The sequence below is a fragment of the Myodes glareolus genome, chromosome 5 (genome assembly GCF_982192425.1).
Source record: "Myodes glareolus chromosome 5, mMyoGla1.1, whole genome shotgun sequence".
Classification (NCBI taxonomy): Eukaryota; Metazoa; Chordata; class Mammalia; order Rodentia; family Cricetidae; genus Myodes; species Myodes glareolus.
In genome coordinates, this window is record NC_142030.1 from 8,101,754 (window position 1) to 8,117,295 (window position 15,542).

The window sequence follows — 15,542 nt, forward strand, 5'->3', positions numbered from 1 at the left end:
TTAAATCACTGCCTGGCCATTAGCTCTAGCCTCTTATTGGTTAACTCTCACATCTAGATTTAACCCATTTCTAATAATCTGTATTTCACCACGAGGTCGTGGCTTACCGAGAAAGATTCAGCATGTCTGACCTGGTGGCTGGCTCCACGGCGGCAATCTCTGACCCTGCTTTCTTCCTCCCAGAATTCAGTTCTGTTTACCCTGCCAACCTATGTTCTGACCTATCAGGCCAAGCAGTTTCTTTATAAATTAACCAAAGAAAGCAACACATAGATAGAAGAACCTCCTACACCAGATGATCTCTCTGAGTTTGAGACCAGCTTAGTCTACAGAGCTACTTCTAGGACAGCCAAGGCTATACACAAAGGAACTCTGTCTTGAAACACGCCCCCCCACACACACAAAAGTAGTATTTCTGTGAATCAGAAAGTAAGAAGAGCTTCAGGGCTGGACTCACACCTGCTAAGAGACTGAGGCAGGATGATCCTGAGGCTAGCTGAGGTAGCTTAATGAGAACCTGTCTCAAAATTGGGGGGCGGGGGGAGAACCGAGGAAAGCTAGGAATGTAGCTCATTGGCAGAATGTTTGTTTGACAAGTAGGAGGTCAGTTTCAATCCCCAGTACTAAAGTAGAAAAGGGAAGAGCCTATCAGAAACAAATGAAAATGAAATTGAATAATATATTAATCTTTAAGTATTAGTATTTGGCCTAAATATTACAAATTCAAACTAATATGAAATTCTTAACAATCCAATGCATATTTTAAATACAATTATAATATATTGTAACTAACAGATAAACACAGCCCTACAGGTTTAGTATTCCACTGATCGGAAGTACTTTCACAGTAAACCAACCCCAAGCAATTTCCTGATCCACACATGAAAATCTAGAAGGAAGGCGCTATACTTTTTAACAGGAAAAAAAAATCATTCAACTTCCAGTTTATTTCATAAGTATTGGGACAACTATCCAACAATTTATTGAACAACAGAAACAATACAAATTTTGTTGGCTTGAAACTGAGGTATACAGTTGGACTCTATCTCTGTCGTCTGAATTCCATTCCTTAGACGGCAGGCCAGCAAATACCTGCCTGGCACACATTAACTCAACAGTACAAGGAAACCTTTCCATCTAAATAATTTCTTCATGAATCCTCAGTTTTGCAAATTGACCTTCAGTTGGAGGATTTACAGGCGATTTCAGTACCCAAAAAAAGCTTATTAAACATTATTTGGAAGTGTTCTACCCATCACTGGTTTTCGAACTTTCTGATAGTATATGTCTGACATATCTAAAGGCAAATTAGAAAACTGAGCTTTATAGACCATCAGAATAATTTTATCAGCAACATAAAAGGCAGAAAAGAGTTGAACCAGAGTTTATTTGGAAAAAGTAAAATGTATGCATTTCTATCTTCCTGATGTTGGTTTTAAAAAGAAAGAAACTAATAGGAACTCTGGCAATGTCACTACTACTGTAAAAGGCAACTAGCAAAAGGTATGAACAGGAATGTCCATCTACGGAATCACGTGGTCACTAATCAGGAGCTGAGTCCTTTCACATTAAGAAAGCGGGTAGCCCCAGTTGGTCTGGAAGAACCTGGCCTTATACTTTCCATGATGCACCGGCTTCGGCTTTTAAAACTCCAGGATTACAGATGTGTGTTCCCACACCAAACCTTAATTTCTTAAAAGCATACAGGAGTATGAAGAACATGTTTCAAAGGTTTCTTAGGATACAAAGTAGAAATAGGCTCAAACATAGCCAGTCATGGTAGATAACATCTGTAACCATAGTACTCAGAATTCTGAGGAAGGAGGATCAACTGGAGGTCAGCCCAGCACTACAGAGAGCTAGCGCCAGCCTTAGACACATCTGTATCAACAGAAACACAGAGATCGCCTACATTTTCAAAATCAGTGTCTTAAAGATTCATCAGGAGTCAGTCCAAAAGCACAGGGTTGGGAGATGTGTGCTGGTGACATAGCCCTTGAAAGGTGGATGTCCATCTTGGCTACTAGCTTGGCCTATGTGAGTCTAGATATAAAAAGTATTAATCTGAAGCCATTTTGAGAACACTGACCTAGAAATTTGTACTGCTGTAATACAATTTGCTTTTTAAATGTAGAAGGTGTAATATCCAAGTCTTCATAGGGCAGAAGCAAACACAAGTGCTTACACAGTAACGTTGATATAATTAATACGATTATAAACAGGACAGCATAAATTCATATAGAAGTTACCATTTAAAAAGCTTCTTGATCATAACCCAACTTGCCAAATGAACTGGTGTGAGGAATGTATACGCTTATCTCCCCCCCCGCCCCTCCCCCCTCCCACAAGCAGCGGTTAGTGTAAGAGTGACCTAATGAAGCTACTGGATGGATTAAGGCTGAGAAGCATTGTATCCTACAAATTTTACTCAATAGCCTTTGTTTCCTGCAATTATCCTGCTGCCTTTCTAATTGTTCCCCCTTGGCTACTTTTATCTGCTTACTCGTCCCCACCAAGATTTCTTTCATTCATTAAAACATAAGCTGCAGATGACCATGTCAGTCTCGTATACAGCTGTAGGAGGCAAGGCCTAGAGGGACACATAGTAGTAAATCTAGCTGGAGGCAATACTGACCACTCTTTGCGGAATACATGTTATTCACACAGTAAGACACAAGATTCAAATGCTAAGTTAAGGTTCAGTCCACTCTGGTGCATACCTAATGGAGGAATAGGAGGGAATTTATACGTGTAATCTCAGCTCATAATTACATAATGCATTTTCTATACGACTATCAGTATGGCCAGGAATGACATGGCTTCCTAAGGCTGCTAGAGAGTATGATTTAATTCCTGCCCATATTTTCAACTAAACTGTTTTGCTAAGACCCCTCCATATCTATCTAATCAATCTAGCTATTCCATGATGATATCCAAACCCTTATTATGCCTTCATGCCTACCGTGAATGACTTGGTGAACTCTAACCCATCCATCGGGTTTCAGCTAAAGTATCATGTTTTCTATAAGAGATTGTGCCAGAATTTTACAAAGTAGTGTCAAAAGAGGAAAGGAAACATAAGAAATAGAGATTTCATCAAAGTTGAGCAAATACAGTAATGTGATAGGAGAAAGGATGAGTTTCCTTGAAGGGAAAGAGAAGAGTAAATTAACATGGAGAGCAGGAAAATTGACCAGAGGCTCTAGATCTGGACACCACTACAGATGGGTAGGAAAGTAAAGGGAGCCCATTATGGATCCAATGGGAGTCATAAATACATGACTGTGGCTGCCAACCTAGATAGTGATGACTGACGAAGATATCAACAGAACTCACACTTGGATATGTTAAACAGAAATGAAGACTACTTTAGGAAGAGAATTTATTTATATTTATTAGCAACATGACAGCAATATGAAGAAATTTCCAAATCATTTTAATTTTGGTTTACCAAAAGGAAAACAGTTTAAGATGTAAACACAAACCTATATCATAGAGAAATGTTAATCATATTAATTTAAATATAAAAACAGTACACAGAAAGTATCTAGCATACAGTAAGGGTCGTAATATGAGTTTCACAGTGTACATTTACACCATTTGGAAGATCCTAAATACCAACAGACAAGTCTACACCTCTACTAGGTCATCAGAGCGGCAAGCACAAATATTTTAATCTATAGAAAATATATCACATCTTGTATCATTAAAATATCATGATTGATTATCTGTACATATGTTTTTTAAGGAGCTTTTAAGAATATGGAGAACACAAACATTCAAATGCAGATATGTGAATAAGTGAATATAGTACTATACACTATTAAACATATGTATGCTTCACATTAATAAAATATAATCCAAGAATATCAGTATTAATATTGATCTTATCTGATGATATGGAGTGTTAAGGAATTTACATTTTAATTATCAACTGTTATTAAATTTTACAATACAAAACAGAATAACATCAAAATAAAAAATTTAAAGCAAACAGACACTATTAGATTTCTTCTAGGAAATATTACCATTTTATTAGCTTGTACTTTTCTATAATACAGAGCCAATTTTATTTCAATTTTCTAAGATAAAAATATCTTAAAATCTAGATCTCAAACTGAAACTGAGAAGAAAATGAAATTAACACATAATCAACATACTTAAAGAGTAAAATTTTCTAAAACATACATTCTCCAAAGTCCACAAAAATGCTCTAGGAATACAAATTTCCAGGCAGAAAGCTGATAATAAAGGATCCAGCTGCTGAATTCCAGTAACAAAAGCTTGGATAATAGTCACCATAAAATCAAAATACAGTTGCAGACACAGGCTGTGTGTAATTTTACGTCATTTTAGATTTATTTTCTGTCATAAACTCTTTTCGCTTTGACTAGTCTGAGAAAATAGGTTATTTAAATCCTTTATTCAAACCAATCCATTTTAAATGAGCCTTCTCAGTAAAAGGTTATAGAGAGCTTAAATACCCTCCTACTCTTACAGTACCACAAACACTATGGGACATCCAAGAGTTCATTGCAGTAAGATGGTCACTGTCAACATCATTTGAGGTACCTACAGCAGCTTTTCATGGTCAGCCCCTGAAGGAGCTGCCTCAAGGCTTGGAGCAGAGAACACCTCCTATGCTCTTGGTGACACAAGGTATTGTCAGCATGAGCACTGTGGCATGGCAACCCCAGTCCTTTGTTCATACACTTAAACTTGAGAATGCAGACATCAGGAAATCAACTAAATCAGATTCTTTTAGATTCTTTTTTTTTTTGGCAAATAATATTTTAAAAAAAACCCCACCAGCACTTTACATGTCTTATAATCACATGAGAAAAAACCCCACCAGCACTTTACATGTCTTATAATCACATGAGAGCTGGTCTTCAAGCAACTGCCAACATGTTAAGCAATCTTAAGTAATTAATAGTTTCCAAACACTATATGAGTCTTGTCCCACAATCTTTCAGCAGTCAGAATTATCTGAATAACTTTTATTGGATATTATACATGTTGATGAATCACTAGTTCAAAACAAAATAAGAAGAGAATTTAATAATCTCTCAGCCTCAGAAAACACAGGTTAATTGGAGTACTCATGGTAGGATATTCTGAGCCAGATGTAGTTGTCTACACCTTTAACCTCAGCACTAGGAAGAGGCAAGCGTTCTCTGTGAGTTCAAAGCCAGTCTGGCCTGCATAAGACAATCAGAGCTAACAAGTGAGACCCTGTCAAAAAACAGAGTAGTACATCCTGGTTAAGTGGAAAGCCTCCTTGTATTAAGGTTCTCTGAATTCTTGCTGTAAGAATCGTCTCTTCAACTTGATTCCAGTATCGTTATTGTGTTACCATTCTGAATTGTACTTAATGAGTGCAGTCTAGAAATGTCAGGGATTCAAGCTTTATCTCCTGGGTGATGACCCTATGACATTTCATGGATATAACAATGCTCCTAAAATTAGGTAATAAAAGGCTGGCTAGCAGGGTACCAATAAATTGGAATTTTAAACCATACAACAGTAGTGACTCTCTCTTGCTTTTTTGAAACAGGGTCTCATATAGTACAGGCTGACTTTAATTTTGCTTTATTACCAAGAATGATCTTTAAGTCCTGGTTCTCGGGCCTCCACCTCTCAAGTGATGGCATTACTAGCATTTACCTCCATGCCCGCGAGGAATTCTTATCAACAGTGGATGTTCAGGCTTGTGATCTCACATTTATATGGGCACAACTACTTTTTTAAAAAATCACTTTTTTCAATTTTGAGATTTAAGAACTTGTTAACCAAAATTCATCCAGAACAATTCTTTAGACTATATTAAAGACAAAAGTCAAATCAAAGATAAACAAGATACAAAAGAAGCCTAAAGGCATATAAAATAAACTACTATATTACGGTAATGTCAAATCATATATAAAACATATATCAAAAAGTTGAAGGTTACATTCTATACTTGGGTTCATGATAAAAATTTTAAGTTCTGTTACCAACTATCTTCAACATCAACAACTATCATTTTATAGACCGTGTGGCAAAGGCAGACCTAAGCCTGTATGTGTACTCTAACCTCATTTAAGCCAACAGCACTTCTATAAAGAAAACAGTGTCTGTACTTCACAAAAGAAGAAACTGAGATTCACAATGTCTGTGTAAGTAATACTAAGAACCATCCATAGTGAACTCACGAATACATGACTTCAAGGTCTATAATACTCTACAGGAGTGGTTCTCAACGTTCCTAATGCTGTAGCCCTTAAATACAGTTCCTCATGTTGTGGTGACCCCAACCATAAAATTCTTCCATTGCTACTTAATAACACTGTACTTTTGCTACTGTCATGCATCATAATGTAAACATCTGATACGTAGGATATCTGGTGTGTGACCCCATGGAGGTCGCAACCCACAGGTCGAGAACCACTGCTCTACACTACTACTGCTTCTCACAGAATTCTCCTTGCAGATTCCAAATATGAAAAATGATCTACCAGCTAAAATTTATTTGCAACCTGGAAGCCAACACTCAGAATTTTTGCAGATATTCATGGGTGTGTGCAAAGCAGTGAAAATCTGAGCTGCCTCCCAACAAGCACTCACAGGAGAGAAGAACAAGGTTGGCTTCCTTCCCGCAGCTGACACTGGAAACAAGGCCTTTAGTGTCATCTACTAAGGACTGGCTTATTGAATTTGTGTGCTTTTTCTGGTGATTTTTCTATTTTCAGTGGTCCCAAATTCAGGCAGAATGTGGAGTGTGCCATTGTTACTAAGCATGAGAAGGCCACAGTAAGTCTTCTGAAGAAAATGCATGTGAGAGAAGCTTTGCAGGCTTTGGTGATGGTGCTATTACCCATAAGCTAATCAACTACACACAGTAAATAGCTTTAAACACAAACACACACAACATTGTTCAGTTAGCTGATGGAACATGAGGACCTAAGAGCCACACAGAACCCAAACCTGACTTTGCTATACGAGCAATGGCTTCCGATTCCCTAAATAAGTACAGTGACTTCACTGAACACGTCTGTGAGGAATAAGGAGAAGAACTGAGATCGCCTCATACTTTAGTTATTTCCCACTGCCATTTCCTCCACATGCATTCTATCATTGTATGCATGTAGGTGTTCTATCATTGTATGCATGTAGGTACTACTGTATGCATGTAGGTATTCTATCATTGTATGCATGTAGGTACTACAGTATGCATGTAAGTGTTCTATCATTGTATGCATAGAGATGTTCTAGCATTGTATGCATGTAGGTACTACTGTATGCATGTAGGTGTTCTATCATTGTAAGCACGTAAGTGTTCTATCATTGTATGCATGGAGGTGTTCTATCGTTGTGTGCATGTAGGTACTATTGTATGCATGTAGGTGTTCTATCATTGTATGCATGTAGGTACTACTGTATGCATGTAGGTGTTCTATCATTGTATGCATGTAGGTGCTATTGTATGTATGTAGGTGTCACCTGCCCACTGAAAATCCTCTGCTGCCATGCTGCTTAATGGGCTACAGCCTCACATGTTGCCATTTGCTCCTAACAATAATCTTTCTTATATACACTTTGGCTTTCCAGTGTGAATCTATGCTAATTGAAATTAACTTCTTACTACAAGAAATAAAGGACACCCCTTAGTGACTGTCTTAGCTGGTTAAATTTTTTTAAGGTAGCAAGCTACGTATATTATTACCAAAAATATATAGAGAAGTAGAAAACTATCAGCACAAACTGAGAATCTTACCTTTCTTGCTCAAGTCAGAGATTTTTATTGATTAAAAAAAATTACAGTACATAAAGATCTAAACAAGGACAATTCAGGGTTGAGAGAAAAAACCTTCAGGAGTCCTCTGTTTTCAGTAAAATTCTGAATACACCTTGTAGACCTGGAAAACAGTCCATGGCCTAATGCACTCGCTCCATGTTAAACACACATATATAGAAATCTCCATGAAGTGAGGTCTAATCAACTCTACAATTTAGACGGAAAAGCAGCTTTGAGGATGGCACAGCCATGTATCATCAGCACCATGAAGCCAGTCTATCAGTTGTAATAGCTCCTATAAAATACCACAGTGAGACTTCAATAAGCCTAGAAAATGGGCTACAAATCCCAGCAATGCTCAAGCAAGCAGTGGACCAAAAATAAAAATAGGTAAAACTGAGCCAAGAATTAGATAGCATTCATCTAGATTCATGATTGGTGAGGCAAAGTTCACAGGCTGAGGCATTAAGGTGACTTATTCAGATCTAAAGGACAGTCATCATACAAAACAAAAGCATTCTGGAATTCGAAAAACATGAATTTTTGCTCTTAGTATAAAAATCCTTAATATAATTATGAAGCACATCATTGCACTTTTAAATATAGGATAGTCAGGAGGGTCAACTTGCACTGTGTCATCTTTAATATATCCAGAGAGGTTGTCATACATTCCTACTCTGTTTATTTTTAAATCTTTCAGACCACAATAATTTTAGCTAAATGTAATGTCAACTTTAAGTTTCCTTTCCATTATATTTAATTTAGTCATTAAATGCTGAGCTGACAATTAAACCATACAATAGGAAAACATTAAATCACCAAGACCTTATCAATTATAGGAATTTGAGAAAAATCTTAATCAAATTAAAGTAACTATTTTAAAGAACTCAAGTGACTTGAATTAGCATAATGTAAGAATTATGCTGTCAATGGAAATATTATATTTCCCTCCTGCTTGATGAAAATGAGCTTCCGCACGTATTTCTAAAACTCAGGGGCTGCCATTCAAGGATGAACCAGCATCTCACTTTAGATGTGGCAGTGAGGTTCAGCCATGCAGGATTGTTAAAACGCCAGGTTCATGTGATCTCATCAAGTTCTGAGCCAGTGAGGCAGCTGTGACTAGTTCAGGGCTCAGACACACACCACTGAAAAAATGACAGCAGGTGACCCCTTAATGGGGACTGGTTTGTTATCACTGTGCTGATTTAGAGGTAGGATGAAAATTATAGCATAAAATACAACAGGCTTGTAATATACAACAACTATCCAAATAGGAAGTCAACTGAACAAAGATAAACTTGAGTTAAAGACTATCAACCTCACCTACTTACACCAGCCCTTATTAAAGAAATTACCCTGAGTAAAACACAAGTATTTTAGATATTGCTGGTATAGAAGCCTTTTTGTAAAATGAATCATAAATGGCAATACATCATTTTTTATTTACACGTCAGATATAAAAACTGAACCTTAACCAGTCATAGAAATATTAAGGAATACTTGGGTTAAATATAGTTTCCAATTTTCTTTTGTTAGCATTTGGCAAAGCAGCAATACATAAATAGATCCAATGTTAAAAACCATAAGAGAGAAAAATATATAAAATATACAGTAGTTTGTATCAACCCTGGGTCAGCCTACATCTCAGGGAAGCCTCCCCAATCAGATTCATTTCTGGCTAAAGGAAAGAACACCAGTCCTGCAGCAAAACAGCCCAGGTCTGCATCAAAGGCTCGCCCTTCAGTGTATTCCTCCAGGGAAGAGGACAGGAGCCAGGTTCCCTCGAGTGCCATTCCCCAGGTGTTCAAAACGTAACTAATTTATTAGCAATAGAAGATTTGATTTATAGGGAAATCTCACTGGTCCAGTTTGTAGCCTACAAAAAAATGGATTATTTTTAAGTATAACATTAGAATATAAATAAAGGGTGAGGATGTGACTTTTTATTCCACAGAAATGGAAACATTTCCAAACATGACAATTCAATAAGAAAGCATGCCTACCATTGAAGGTGGAGTCCCTCCAGATTTTTTCATATTCTTGGAAGGCATTCCATGAAGGCAACTGAGTCTAGCTTGAAAACCTGGGAAATGAAACAGGCAATTTAGAAGATCCTGTGATCACTAAAGCATAGAAGAAGATCCTATCCACAGAGAATTCAACTAAGTTGCTGATAGTGGTAGCACCAAGAATATTACTGGGGAAAATGTGACACACACTTAAAAGAACTAAGGTGATTCCCAGCAGGGCTCTAATGCAGTCAGTACTTAACTAGCCAGTACTCAGAGGGTAAGTACTCTCTTTCCCCCAGTTCACACTCCTATTAACACCTTCCTGATGAATCAAAGTGGATGAGTACAGTACTTGGATTAGGGTCCAGCACATTTCTCTACAGCATTCTGTGTTTATATTCTGTTTCCACTTTAATCTACCCTTTCGGTGAAGACCCCAGTAAGAACCGTAAGCAGACGCGAGCCAGCACTTAGGAAATACTACTGACCTCTTCTGCCAGGATGTGACATGAGGGGGAAAGACCCACTTAGGATCCTTTCAAACACGGGGTCAGGTAAGTTTCTGTCTAGCTCTGAGGGATCCTCCTCTTCCCACCAGGGCACAACTCCAGCAATGCCGCAGGCTCCACCTGACTCCTTTTCATAGAACCAGTCACTCTGCTCATCATCACCTGTGCAAAGACAACGTCCCCAAAAGATTTAGTCTTACCATGGAAACAGATAAAGAACAACATTTACTCACTAATATTGACAATGGAGTACCAGGGTATTATAACTGACCATCTAAAATGCACTTAACCTCAGTGAGTATCAATGTTCTGTCCTGAGATTTAAACAGATAAAAAAGATTAAAAGTACGAAATGTAGTCAACTTATAAAAATAAGTGAAAGGCAGGAAACCCTGACTGCTCTTAGGACTGGAGAGGGAGGAGGAGAGGGAGTGGGGGGAATGGGAGGATATGGGGAGGAGGGGAGGAAGTGGAAATTTTTATAAACAAATAAATAAAGTAATTTAAAAAAATTTAAAATGAGTCACTAAATCTTCCTAGGATAAAAAGAAGCCACCAGTACTGGCAGGATTCCATAAGAGTTTGCATAAGTGACCATCATTTCCTTTTTATGATACTTCTGATTTGAGGCCTCTTACTATAAATTTTAAAATGGAAATTGGGCTGGAGAGATGGCTCAGCCATTAAAGGCTAGGCTCACAACCAAAAATATAAAATTGCAATCATGAAACAAAAACAATGCCAAAAAAAGCAGCAAAACATAAGCAGAGAATGGTATATGACAAACAGGCTTAGTTCATATAAACAGTGAAAATTAAAAGCAATTGTAAAATGAGAACCACGGACTGTTTGAATTAGGGAATAAAAAATATTTTGTTAAAATCTACAGAACTTAAACACTGACATTTCATAGAAGAGACAGAATTAAATGGTGCAGATCAGGTCTATGAAAGTTAAGCAGGACTCACTTGAGACTGAGCATCTTACATCTAAATTACCATAACACTATGCCCACTGCTTTACTTAGGAGGCTAAGACACAGTTCAGGAATGCAAGACCAGCTTGTGCTATATAAATACAGAACCTGACTAGAAAGAAAAACAAAACAAACAAATAAAAAAAACACTCTAGAAAAATAAAGACTTTTGACTTTACTTTTATGTGATATGCCACATTATTCTTAGAAAGTAAATTAAATAGTCATCAAAATCTTGGGCATACAACCAGGTAGGGGAATGAAAAACCCATTGACTTGTAGCATTGAGATAGTCATTTCAACTGCATTAATTCTCCCACTTAAAAAAAAAAAAGATTGGGAACACACATAGTTCTTAAAGAATAAAATCAAGTGAGAACAAAGTAAATTAAGTGCTAAGAAATATCTCAGCAATGTGAGCTATAGTAAAGTCACAATAACTGTTATATCTTCTGAAGTCAATGGCTTCTAAAGATATCAGGCTTGCCAAGAAGTCCCTTTCAACGAAAGCTTATATCATATCATCAATCTCTATAACCTGGGTAAGCTCTGTATTTTAACAAAACTTAAGTCTATTACCAATGTAGTTCTACTGACATAGTCCATATAGCCTCAACAAGTACTTACTGGCAAATGGTAAGCAGGGGCGCTCTGCTTTCCTTTCCAACAAGGTGTGAGAGACAGTAGGGCAACATTACTGTGACTTCCTCCATAAAAATCACTAAATGATTCATAATTTAAGACAATAAATATATTGTTTCTTTCAATAGAACCTACTTTCTGCTAATGTATTCTTTTTGTTGTTGTTGTTGTTGTGTGTTTAGCTTGGTTTGATTTTAGAGATAGGGTCTCACTAAGTAGCCCTGGCTGGCCTAGATCTCATAGACAGCTCCCTGTCTCTGCCCCTTCTACATGCAAGGATTAAGAGGATAAGCTACCACTCCTGTCCCCAGTAAAGCATTCTTAAGAAAAACATGAAACCTCTGTGCTAAGTACACAGGTTAGTTCAATGTTATGATCTGTACAAAGCATAAGTGAGAACAGATTGTGGGCTGATGTAACTAAACGAGATCAGCCCAAGCAAGAGCGACTCCTCATTCCTTCACAAGGTTCTCAAACTATTCGCAGCTCAGAAACACTGCCATGGTGAAGTGTGAAAAGATTCTGGAAAGTTGGAGGATAGAAAAGACCGTAAGATAGTTCTGTTTAACAGTTTACAATACTGAATTAATAAAAGTCATTTAATTATAAATGTGACAACTGAATTATAAATCCACTCTTAGGAAAGCTTACGCAGTCTTACAGACATCTGGAGTAAGGTGGAGAATAAGCATCAACGTCTGGCAATCCTGCTAAAAGGGACTAAACTGCAAACACTGAGATATGCAACCTGAGTAACACATGCTACGTTTTAGACATCTATTATTGTGTTAAGAAGCCAAGCAAGACGCCTTCCATGGAGTGGAGAAGCCAGCTAAGGCAATACACAGTACTTGTAATAGCAAGGGGTTACTGTGGACAGCTTACATATGCACAACTTTAAAATGTTTGTTTTTAGGGGAAAACAGTATCTCAGTACCTTGTCTTCCCTCGTCATTGGTGAACAAGCCTGCGTCAGTGCTGCTGAGACTGCTGGAGTCACTGTAACCAGGAAAAGATGAAAAAGGAAACAGATCAAAAGAACAATTGATCTATCAGTCGTAAAATTTTAGAGACATGGCAGCTCAGAGTTGGAACTTGAGCCTGACAAAGATCTGAAAGAAAACAAGATTTTTTTTTACTCAAACTGCAAATATTCCATTTCCATTAAGTATAGTACATATTATTTTTGGCATATAAAACCCAAGGAATCTAATGGGACCTGGACAGTAAGCCAGACGTAATGGCAAGGAGGCGCTGACATGAGAAACACATTCTGTTATCTGCTTTCACCAGCTGCTCACTGTTCCTTTCCTACGCTGTGCTATGTGATCAGCCTGAGCCTGGAACACCAGTGCTCATTAAGACAATGGAGTCTCCATCAGAAGCAGGCTGAGACAGTCTTCGGCACAGAAACACCAGGGCCTGGGATGAAATGATTTCCATAACCACATTAGCAAATAGTCTAGAAAAGTCGCTCTCAGCAAGTCAAGGCAACTCCATGCCTCACAAGAAGGGAGTGCTGGTGGCTGCCTATTAGATCAAAGGGAAACAACAGAGGAAGTTTTTGGCCATTATTAAGAAGGTTTCCCGGCCTACATAAACTGGTGAATAAGACACAGGCTCAAATTTAATATGGAAATACAGTAAATAACAGATACTTAGCAAAAAAAAAGAAAATAAACAACTGCTATTAGTCTAATAAAAGCAATATTTATACGATAGTCCAATTAATAGAAAACAGGAAGAAAAGAAGAACAAGTCATTAAAAATCTTGATCCCTAAGAAAATTGAGTGTTGTTTTTAAAAGCATTTATGTACTTTCTTAATTTTTGATTTTAATCAATTAGGAAATTGTCATTAATGATTTTTTTAAATTAAAATAGTCTTTTAAGAAAGTATCTGTGTGTGCCTGCATATGTGTGTGTGTGTGTGTGTGTGTGTGTGTGTGTGTGTGTGTGCGCGCGTGAGGTCTCTCTTTCTGCCATGTAAGTTTTGAAAATCAAACACAGGGCAACAGGCTTGGTGAAAATGTCTTTACCTCAAGCCCTAAATAAAAAATATTCTATTTGTTAATATATGAAACAAGATAGCCTAGCTTATTAAAAATCAGGTACATTAGCCTGTTTTAAAAAATTATATATGACAAAATCATTGCTAAGACCTAAATCCACATATTTTTGCATATAAAACATTGGTTTTTATTTGCTTTTCAAAGATAAATTCATGAAAGGCATAAGAATTTCTTTTCTCGGAGCTTCAGTTAGGAAATTTCCCCCCAACTTCCTTTATACTGACTACATGAAGTTTCCTTCTCAATCAACAAGCAATAGCATTTCTAAGGTACCAAATCCACACCATCTTATCTATAAGCACAGGGGCCTTACATAAAAATGAAAAACACCTCAGAAGGTTGGCCATCTTGCTTTGTAGTAGTTATCCAAACTATTACTGCTTCTTGTTCTCCTTACAACCCAAAGCCCTTAAACATACCCCAGGCACAATTCCTTTTCTGAAACCCCCAAGATAAACATAGATACAATTCAGAATCCCTCACATTCCACAAAGGCATACTCTATAATGCCCCCGGAAGTCTAGTGTAGCACTCCATAATCAGATTAGCCATCTCTCAAAAATTAGTCCAATGAATAAGCTTACGAAATACAAGTCAGGTTAAGTCTGACCACAGTGAGCAAGTATTTTACAGCTGCAAACAGTGAGTCAGTTCGCTGTTTTCCAGCTGCCACAGTCTTCTGGGTTCAGATTTACCATCTTCTAATCTATTCTACATACAGCCAGGTTCACCTTTTCACTTTTGACTACACTTTTGACTACAGGTTCAAGCATGATATCCTGGAACATAAGGAAGCCACTTTAAATACAGTCAAAAGTGATTCCAATAAAATAGTGATGTAAAACATAAAACACATCCATAGTCACTAACTGTGGTGGAGGTATCAGAATGGTGTAAAAAGAAACAGTAAAAGAAATAGGCTTGGAGTATGAGAATGTGAAAGGCATGAACCCCGTGAACTGTCATAGTAATATTTCTATAAACATACATGTAGTCTTTTATAAAGGTCATAAACACATTTATACATTCATGGACCACCTAAGATGACAGTATATAAAAAAAATTTTGAAAAAAATGTTAGTTTATACTTAGAGAATTAAATTTAGATTTCAAGGTTTTCTATGGGTGGGTTTCCTTGTCAATTCTTTCCATTCTTATGTCTGCTACTCTGGCTTCTTCTTCCTCTAAGAAGCATGCCTACCTCTGTTCACAACCTGATGAATCTCAAGATATGTGGAAATCTAGATTCTGCAAAACCACTCTTTAACGATCCTTGCTCTACACTGAAGTAATTTTTTATGGACACATAAAATAAATCTATTGTCTTATTGATAACTGTCCAGTTGCTGCATGTACTTCCCTGTTGCTATGTTCATTAATAACAAGAATTTAACAAGAAAGGCTTTTCATTTCCAGCAGCTAGTGGTCATAATGATTCATCTACGAGGATACAGTATCTCTCTTCTTTGGAAATAATTTTTGTAACTATTACTTAGATGAGAACATATTCCATGAGTAAATGTGTATATATTACTACTAATCATCCTTTTCA

At 37.1% G+C, this 15,542-nt stretch overlaps 1 protein-coding gene across 11 annotated transcripts in view; it reads right to left on the reverse strand.

Moving 5' to 3' along the window:
* The window catches only part of Gpatch2 (G-patch domain containing 2), a 210,976-nt gene that overhangs the window by 184,749 nt on the left and 10,685 nt on the right, over positions 1-15,542 (reverse strand). For 10 of the 11 annotated variants that reach the window (XM_085687567.2, XM_085687571.2, XM_085687566.2 and 7 more), the window contains exons 3-5: positions 12,857-12,918; positions 10,281-10,463; positions 9,784-9,863 (exon numbers count right to left, since the gene is read on the reverse strand). In XM_085687567.2, the coding sequence (XP_085543693.2) occupies positions 9,784-9,863; positions 10,281-10,463; positions 12,857-12,918 (325 nt within the window). Of the gene's footprint in view, positions 1-3,368; positions 9,657-9,783; positions 9,864-10,280; positions 10,464-12,856; positions 12,919-15,542 lie in introns of those variants that run through there. The other variant, XM_048439487.3, reaches the window with a different exon arrangement.